Source organism: Homarus americanus, unplaced genomic scaffold, assembly GCF_018991925.1.
Source record: "Homarus americanus isolate GMGI-L3 unplaced genomic scaffold, GMGI_Hamer_2.0 scaffold57980, whole genome shotgun sequence".
NCBI classification, from domain to species: Eukaryota; Metazoa; Arthropoda; class Malacostraca; order Decapoda; family Nephropidae; genus Homarus; species Homarus americanus.
Window position 1 is genome coordinate 9,105,959 of NW_024716703.1, and position 10,072 is coordinate 9,116,030.

A 10,072-nucleotide genomic window follows, 5' to 3' on the forward strand; every position below is an offset into this window, starting at 1 on the left:
TCCCAGGTGAGGGGGTCGATTTGGCACCTTTTCAGGTTTGTCATAAGACTATCCATATACCTTTTCAATTGCCCGCCAGCGTTACGTTTACTATTCGTTAAGTGACTGTAAAGTAGCTGCTTTGGCAGTCTACTGTCGTCCATGCGGGTAACATGGACAGTCCAACGTTGTTGTTGATGGATAATGGTAGCCTCGATGCTACTACAGTTGGTGTCAGTAAGAATGCTGGCATTTGTTCTCCTGTCTTCCCAGCGAACTCGGAGGATGGAACGTTGGTGAAAGTTTTCAAGTGCCTTGAGGTGCCTCCTGTATGTGACCCATGTCTCATTGCCATATAGTAGGGTGGGCAGGACCACTGCTCGATATACGTGCAGCTTTGTGGATAATTTCAGCTTCTTACAGCTGAAGACACGATTTCGGAGTCCGCCCAAGGCTAAAGATGCATATCTGATCCAATGCTGAATCTCTTCATCGATGACACCGAAAGTGGGCTACATTAGAGAGTGTAGTACCGTTAAGCTAGGTGGATGGTGGAGGTGTGTGTGTGTGAACCAGGGGCAGATTGAAAGAGAATCTGAGTCTTAAGTACATTCACCTCAAGGCCGAAGTGTACAAATGCGTCTGCATAGGTGTTCAGGATCTCCTGTAGGTCGTGTTTAGTGTGAGCAACAAGGGTGAAGTCGTCTGCATACCGAAGTTCAGTAATGGAAGCTGCCGACACCTTTGTTCTTGCCTGGAGTCGTCTTATGATGAAAAGACCCTCTTCACCCAGTACTCGATGTTCACCCCGCTGGCTAAATTGGCACTGGCACAATTAAGGAAGGCAACCAAGAAGATGGAAAAGAGAGTTGCTGCCAGTACACACCCTTGTTTAACCCCTGTTTAGATGGGGAAGATCTCTGACTGGGTGCAGTTGTGCATGACACTGCCGTTCATGCCGTCGTGGAGTTGCCTCACAATGGCGATGAATTTTGGTGGGCAGCCAAAACAGCTTAGGGACCACCAGAGGGATTCCCTGTTGACCGAGTCGAAGGCCTTGGTTTGCTCGATGAAAGCCATGTACAGGTCACGACACTGTTCTCTGCACTTTTCCTGTATCTAGCAGGCAGCAAAGATTATGTCAGTGGTGCCACCTAATGGTCTAAAACCACATTGAGATTCTGGTAGGAAGTTTTCCCTTCAGGAAGAAGTCTGTTTAGGAGGACTCGGGCGATAATCTTGACAGCTACGGAGAGCAGCGAGATTCCACGGTAGTTGCCACAATCTGACCGGTCTCCCTTGTTCTTCTAAATATTGACAATGGAAGCATCTTTAAGAGCTTTGGGGATTTCCTCCATTTCTCATTTATTCTCCAGGAGAGAGTGGAGACGGCTGGTAAGTAGAGGTTCTCCTGCTTTATACACCTCGGTTGGGATTCCATCAGGCCCTGAGGCTTTGTTATTTTTCATCTGTTTGATGGCAGTAGCTACCTCATCCAGGGATGGAGGATAGCTGAGGTGGGTCAGCTCTAGATGCTGAGGGACCTGCTGGGAAGTTAGAACATCCACATCGGTCTTTTGGTTGAGCAATGAATGGTAGTGCTCTTTTCAGCGCTGAAGGAGGCCTCCGTCGTCTTTAATTATGTGGTTACTCTCAGATGAGCGAAGGGGCGGGGGGGGGCTTCTCCACGAGTGGTTGGCCCATAAAATGTTTTAGTGGAAATGAAAAATTCGCGCATCTTGTGCTGATCTGCAGGTTTTTGTGCTTCACATGCTTTATTTTTAAGCTAGTCGTTCTTTAGATTGCGAAGTTCCCGTTGGGCTAGTGCTTTCTTCTTGCGGAAGGTATCAGCTTTGGTCCGAGAGTAAGGGTTGTTCTGCCAGGCAATAAAAGCAGCACGTTTATCATCGATAAGTACTTTGATTATCTGGTCATTTTCATCAAACCAGTCGTGGTGTATTCTCTTGAACTGGCCGAGGATCTCTCTGCAGGTCTTTGTCATAACAGTTTTAAGAGTATCCCATTCGGCACTGGGATTCACGTTGGTTGCTGTTGGGTTGTTTATAAGCCCATGTTTGAGCTGCTCTCTGAAAGCTGCGCTACCGCATTAAACCTCTTCTGGAGGCTTGCTGCCTCTGCCGTTTTAAGGCAATGTGAAGTGAGAGCTTGGGTCTGACAATTCGATGATCAGTGTCACAGTGGTCTGAGCCATGCATGGCACGGGTGATGAGGACATCTCGGCGATCTCTTTCTCTGACAATGATGTAGTCAATGATAGGCCAGTGTTTGGATCGCGGGTGTTGCCACAATCCCTTGAACTTGTCTGTCTGCCTAAACAAGGCATTGGTAATAGTGAGGTTGTGAGCAGCACACTTGCTGAGGAGGAGTAGGCCATGGTTTCATGCCAAATGTTAGCATCTCTGCCAACTCTGGCATTGAAGTCGCCAAGGAGCACAACCTTGTCTTATCTGGGAATAGAGGTTAGCCCTCTGTCGAGGTCGCCATAAAAGGCCTCCTTGATGTCATCCTCTGCAACCAGTGTTGGGGCGTATGCACTGATGAAGAAGGCATGATGTGAGTGATTCAGTGGGACTCGTTGATGGATGGTAAAGCCAATTCCATATATGCAGTTTCTCTCCGCAGCAGGCTTACCCTTCCAGAAGAAGGTATAACCAGACCCCCGTTCTGTGAGTTGGCACTCATCTGAGAGCCGGGACTCACTGATGGCTGCTATGTCGATGTTATAACTAGCCAGCTCTTTTGTCACAAGGGCAGTTCTTCTTTCAGGATGCGCATTTGTGCCAGTATCCAGAAGGGTCCTGATATTCCATGAAGCGACCATAAGAGGTTTGTTTTTGTTTGGATCTATGATTTTGATTGTGTTTTCGACCGCATAAGGATGACCTTACTGGGTGCGGTTGCCCAGTCAGGTTGGGTTTTTAGCCAGGCTATGTTTAGGGCACCTTTTCTAGCCCCCTCCCAGTGTGGGGTGAGGAGACTAGCTCCTTGTAAGGGCCGCTCAGTCGCACAGACAGGACCGGATTGCACTGTTTCTTGATCCCAGTGCATAAACGACAATCTTATCTGCACCGCCCATGTGCAGAGTTGTGACTAGAGACTCCCAGCAGTCATCTCTGCCTGTCCCCGTCGCCACTCGTCAGTCGCCATAGGGCTTTTGGGCGATATAAGGGGTTTGATGATGATGAGAGGTATGATGAGATAGGTGATGGCTGGGCGTGAGTTTATTTATGTGGTGAGGTAGGAGAGCAGGCTGCAACCACACATCTTGGCTCTCCCTTTTCCTAATCCAGTGGTGCAAGTGTTGCAACAACTGGGGAGAGGGGGAGTTGGGCTTCGTTGGTGGTCACCTCTTCCGCCTACACCGCCGTTTGGGTTTACTTCCGTAGCCTTATGCCTGCCAAGGTTAATCTGCAAGGTAACGGGGCGGTGGTTGGTAGGCGCCAGGATGCGTCCACATGCCAGTGAGCCTATGCACCATCCCTCTGGGGCCCACTGCTACTCCGAGAGCGTCTGCTGATCAAGCCTGGGCCTTCGAGGCACCCAGTTACCATGTGTTGCCACGAGGAGGCACAGCAGGAGTCTTGATGGTGAGGAGGCTGTGTACTGGCAGGGAAGACTTATGCAAGTTGTATCCCTGTTCGCCACGAGGGCTAGCCAGCGGCGGCAGCTGAAAGCGAGAGGGAGCAAGCAGTGCTTGCACCTTAACACTAACATAATGCTGCCACACTAGATGTATTTCACTACCCTGTGTAGTGTGTACACACAGACACACACACACACACACAGTTTACTGAACGAGAGACAAAGGACAAGAAGTATTACCTGTTCCAATGACCACCTATGGTTGCCCCTCGTGTATGAGGATGGCCGGCCCAAGGGCCACCTAGGCGTGAATTTGTTTAGATGTAGAGGCTGTCGCCAACACAACAACCACACCCTAATTTAACGAGTTGCATGACCCAGTGTCAAAAAATAATCCGAGAAGACCGGACAACTCACCAACTGCACTGACTAACCATTACCCCGGAAGCAATAACAAAAAGTCATCATTAATTTTGAAATAGTTAAATACTAAATAAACTTACATTTCTCTCACTTCATGGGGTTATCCCGTCACTTTTTTAATCCCCAAATGATGTATATTTATTCTAACATTCTGCATATATGTAAAATACCGTTAGTTTTGATTACGCTTCAGATATCAATTACTTTTAGTTCAGTATGATAAGTTCGTAGAAGTTTTTCCAATGATTTTGAGAACATGTATAGAGGATTCCGGAAATTCAGACAGACAAGCTAACTACTTCATGGCATAACAAGAGTCATTACTCATACCAATACTTCAATAAATCACAATCACCTAGAAGGAACACCATCTTTTACTTCAAACACCAACAGCATCATACAGCAGCCAATGTCCACTAAAATTTAATTAAGCCACGAATTATAAATTAGAGAACTTAAAAACCTATAAGCTAAATTATTAAAGTTCTACTCGTCTTTATGTTGAGTGTTTTCAGGACCTTAACCAGGTAATGAGCTTAAAGTGGAGAGATGATTTATACATATATTGTACGTAACAGCTTGTTGTTTTTGTTACTTCATAGACTCCCTCACATGTATTGGTCGAGGACTGCTACTATTACTACTTTTTTTATGTAGCCTCCAGCCTCCTACAATAGCCACACCTTCGCCGCAATTTTATTACCTTAAAATTAAATATCATTATACATAAGTAGCTACCCTAGCTGTGTTGAGTTAGTTGAGCCGCAGAGCTATGCGGCATTAAGTGACAGTTGCCTCATAGTAAATATCTGCAACTGTTGCCGGCTTTGGGGCAGATGCTCTCGTTCCCCTGAGGCAGAGCAAAGCAGACCTAAGGAGAAAGAAGGACAGTCGACATCTCATCCAGGTGGTAACATAACTTCTGGGCAGCTGCTTCAGTTCGGATAGCACCTCCTCGAGTCTGGCGTAGAAGCATCTTGCACTTGGTCCCATCCCACCAGAGGTTGTGAACACCAGAGGAGTGGAGCTGCCTTGTTCAACGTTTTGAATTCTCTTCCCGTATTCCCTTATCTTATCGTTCTCGTTCCTCCCGTGTGTAGCATCGAGAGCTAAGTTACGGTGACATGCGGCCATGGGATAAAAAATCCTGATGTCAAAGAAGGCTCGCTGTCCCCGCGTCAAGAATCCTCGAGCACTGACGTCAACACGGGCTTCGTTGCATGTGTTTGAAGTCCTCTGTTGGAAATTCTCACCGTCCAATGGAAGGGGGATCAGTTCTACCCTGACATCACGATAGATTTACTTCAACATATTTGCTGTGAGATCCCTTACTTCGTCATGCCTCATGCATATTGTATGTATATTATGTATGTTGTATGTATACCATGTATGTACTCTACTTATATACATTACTTCTCTAGTCAGTAGCGAGTGGCAATGCCCTGTTTCATGTCACCACACGCTTAGATAATGTGCCTGGCGACATCTGGAAGCTGCTAATGTACCACTTACCACATGTCGCCTGAGAGGTCAGAGAGAGGTCAGTTGACCCATATAGGAGTGTAGGGACTACCTGTGCTTGTAAGCGCACCCTTGTATATTTCCATTGAATAGAACCTACAGAACTCTACAGGTGTTTATGTTCGCTCCTGTAGTTAGAACTAAGTACCCAGAACATCTCCACATATGAAGCCCCCTTTCTTGCACACCGTGGCGTGATCGACGTCATAGGAAGAGCCACACACGCATTGGGAGGGCAAAACTTCTACTGGCCTACTGTACCTTAGAGCAGTGGCATCTGTAAATTTTTGTTTATTGAGACTGAAACCATTTGCCCTTATCGGTAACGTAGTTAACCATTTCGAGAAGCCCACCTCCTACTACTACTATTACTACTGCTAACAATAATATTAGTTATATCATTATTATTATTAGGGTACCACCCAAAGGCCAGCAAGTCCTTCCTCTTTGTGAAGCCAGAACAGTATGAACGGGCAGTGGAGGTGTTCCGTGGAAGTGAGGTCAAAATAACAAAGGATGGCCAAAGACACCTAGGCGCAGTAATCTGCACGTCGGACTTCAAGACCGAGTATGTAACGGGTAAGGCGAATGAATGGGTTAGGGAAATCCAAGCTCTGTCTAAGATTGCTAATACAGAGCCACATGCGGCTTTTGCGGCATTCACCCATGGAGTCAAGCATCGCTGGAACTACCTGAAATCTGACCCCTCCTCCACCCTCTGGAAGAAGCTATCAGCGTCAATTTCATTCTCAAATTAGTGAAACACCCTCACTTAACCCCAAAAGAAAGATCACTCCTTGCACTATCACCGAGACTGGGAAGAATGGGATTGACCAATCTAGAGGAGATTGCTGCCACCGAGCATTAAAACCCAGTTAAGCTCACGGCAGCCCTCACGGACCGCATAATTGCTCAGAACGCAACAGGGTAGGTGGATACCATTGAAGTAAACAAGATAAGAAGGTCCATTACGACAGAACGACAGCACGGCCAAAGTGATAAGTTGCGGCAACTGTTGCTGCAATTATCAGAGAATTAAAAAAAAAGTAGCTATAGTGCAGGAGGTGGGCGCCTTGAACTGGTTAACTTCATTACCGATAAGGGCAAATGCTTTCAGTCTCAATAAACAAGAATTTACAGATGCCAATGCTCTAAGGTATGGTAGGCCAGTAAAAGGTTTGCCCTGCCAATGCGTGTGTGACTCTTCCTATGACGTCATTCACGCCATGGTGTGCAAGAAAGGGGGCTTCATATGCATGAGGAATGACGAAGTAAGGGATCTCACAGCAAATATGTTGAAGGAAATCTGCCGTGATGTCAGGGTAGAACCAACCCCCCTTCCATTGGACGGTGAGAATTTCCAACATAGGACTTCAAACACATCCAACGAAGCCCGTGTTTACGTTAGTGCTCGAGGATTCTGGACGCAGGGACAGCGAGCCTTCTTCGACATCAGGATTTTTTATCCCATGGCCGCATGTCACTGTAATTTAGCTCTCGATGCTGCACACAGGAGGAACGAGAATGACAAGATAAGGGAATACGGGGAGAGAATTCAGAACGTTGATCAAGGCAGCTTCACTGCTCTAGTGTTCACAACCTCTGGTGGGATGGGACCAAGTGGAAGATGTTTCTATGCCAGACTCGCGGAGGTGCTATCCGAACAGAAGCAGCAGCCCAGAAGTCATGTTACAGTCTGGGTGAGACGTCGACTGTCCTTCTCTCTCCTTAGGTCTGCTTTGCTCTGCCTCAGGGGAACGAGAGCATCGGCCCCAAAGCCGACAACAGTTGCAGATATTGACTATGAGGCAACAGTCACTGAATGCCGCATAGATCTGAGGCTCACCTAGCTCAACACAGCTAGGATAACTACTTATGGATTAAGATATTTAATTTTAATGTAATAAAATGGTGGCGAAGGTATGGCTATTAGGGGAGGATGGAGGCCAATTATATAAAAAAATAGTAGTAATAGTAGTAGTAGTAGTAGTAGTTTTTATATTCTTGTTTTCTATATATTTTTAATGACCTTAAAATAATTCGTCTTGTACATGCAGAACTTTATTCACTGTACGAACTATCACGTTTCAAAGACAATTTATATAACAACGTTTGATCTCCATCACTGACAATATCAAGTGCAGAACAAGGGCACAAATAAGTGGTAATAAATGCTGTAATTACTCACATTATACTACATATAACAAAACAGGATACGGCTTTAGTTTAAAGGAGCTCATAGGTAGATTAAGTAAAACAGATGGTATTGATTAAGGTGGGTCAACTAACCAATATATCTTGTTCAATGATGATGTTTTTAGACCCTGAGGTACACAGGTGAAGGGGTAATGGTCAGGTGTCATAAAATACACGACACACGGGTGAAACTGATTAAAGCTCGGTACTACACTTTAATTTCGTTCCCAGGCTCAAAGTCCTTAAACTACCAAACACGAAAGTGAGTCAAGGCTTAAGGTACAGGTTCTTAAAAGTCGATTATTTAAAACTTGCAGCTTAATTACATTCTAGCGGACACCGGCTGCTGATATTACCGCTGGTGTATGAAGTCTGAAAATGTGTTTTTTTATCAGTAGTAATATTCTTTGGTGGCGTGTTGATTACTGAATGAAGGTTGCATTATAATGTCAGGTTATGGTTCGTTGGAGTGTTTTTACAGATGCAGCTGAGCGAGGGATCCTGCCTACCTCCATGTTAACAGTCCAGTGTGCCAACTTGTTATCTTTGTGTCGTGTCTGCTCCACAATTCATGCTTGTCACTCTTTATATGTGGTTTTGTGACTGACTTCTTCCTCGGTCTCGGGGTGCAAAAAATAAGGTCAATAAACTAAGTTTTACTTTACAATGCTTTTATACCATTATCTTCTTTTCAGATAAAGGGTAACTGGGGATTTTATCGTATGCAGCGGATGGTAGTTTAGGAACTTTAGGGAACCTCGTCCCTCCTCTGTAGATTCTGTTAAAGGGTAGAAGTGCAAAGGTCTTAAAACGATTATAGAAAGGACTGATGACTTTGGCTGGTGATACATGTACAATTATGTTTTGTTATAAATAATTCGCAGGCTTATTTCCAGATGGGAGTTGAAGAGCGAAAATGGCAGCAACTGAATGAGTGGGTAGAAGCTGTTGGCAAGAGAAGGGGGCACAGGGACATTGCCCTGGGGTGTGAAGAAGGTGCTCTCGATACTGGAAGCACGCAGGAGCCTGTAAGACTGAATGTCTTCCAAAATGTTCAAGAAATGGTTGAACACGTGATTCTGTAAAATCACTTGTGCACGAAGGTTCTCTTGTGCACGGAGTTTCTCTTGTGCACGGAGGTTTTTTGTGCACGGAGGTTCTCTTGTGCACGGAGGTTCACTTGCGCACGGAGGTTCTCTTGTGCACAGAAGTTCTCTTGTGCACGGAGGTTCTTTTGTGCACGGAGGTTCTTTTGTGTACGGAGGTTCACTTGTGCACGGAGGTTCTCTTGTGCACGGAGGTTCTCTTGTGCACGAAGGTTCTCTTGTGCACGAATGTTTTTTGTGCATGGAGGTTCTCTTGTGCAAGGAGGCTCACTTGTGCACGGAGGTTCAGTTGTGCGCGGAGGTTCAGTTGTGCGCGGAGGTTTTCTTGAGCTTGAAAAATAGATAAACCTGGAAGCTTACTACTGCAAGAGTTCACGCTCGAGTCTGTCCCTAAATGTATATTAAAGAAAAATATACGATCAGCTTGAGGAAACAAATGATCCTGGTTCCTGAACTCAATGGGTTAGCTTCAGCCTGATCCCAAGTAGGCTGTTTCTCATTGTTTTGAAATCTTACACCATCTTGATACTAGTTATGATCCCCACAAAGTTTTTTTTATTCCATAGAGGAAGTCACTCCTGGAGGTAGAGTTCTTACAGACGACGACCAAGAGGAGTCAAGGGGCAATAATAATTATATTGATCTCATCTAAAGTTGATGGTGAGGTCTTGGTGTAGAAGCGACCTGTGTATCCCTCACTACCATTAAAGAACAGAGCCACTACAAGCAACTGGTAAGCAAAAATTTATCTAGGAGCATTTTTTTCATGTTTGTCACGAAGGACCACGACTGGTGCGTGGTCATCTATCAGAGATCTTGCAGTGTATTGTCTTAATGATTTTAATGTTGATACGGGTGTAGATTGTGTCACGCGCCTGAGCGCTCGGGAACTCTCATGGCGTGAGGCATATGTTAACGCCTCCATTCCACACAAGCTATTAACTTGTTAATTGGACTTATTATATTATTGTTGTTCTTAGTTAATTAGGTTAATTGTATATTTATGTATGTTATTAATATGCATCATTTGTGTTACTCTGTTAAGTTAAATCAAGAGTAGTATTAATTAATTATATACACTATCTAGCAAATGTCCTGGATCATGTGATATGAGACGCGCTCCTCCACTTAGGGACGCTTCCCCAGTAGCGAAAAACCCTGGCATAGGGTAGACGTGTCCATGCTTTCTCTAGCCTTGACCCTTGTCTAGTGCTTTGTCCAGGCTTCTGCAATGCCCTAGTGGT

The 10,072-nt window shown here is 45.3% G+C and overlaps 1 protein-coding gene across 1 annotated transcript in view; it reads left to right on the forward strand.

Annotated features, from left to right (window-relative positions):
* Positions 1-9,802, forward strand: part of LOC121858276 — a 31,989-nt gene extending 22,187 nt beyond the window's left edge. Inside the window, exon 6 of the mRNA XM_042354586.1 lies at positions 8,619-9,802. Within this exon, the coding sequence (XP_042210520.1) occupies positions 8,619-8,807 (189 nt within the window). The 3' untranslated portion in view covers positions 8,808-9,802. The remainder of the gene's footprint in view (positions 1-8,618) is intronic.
* Positions 9,803-10,072: the final 270 nt, after the last annotated feature.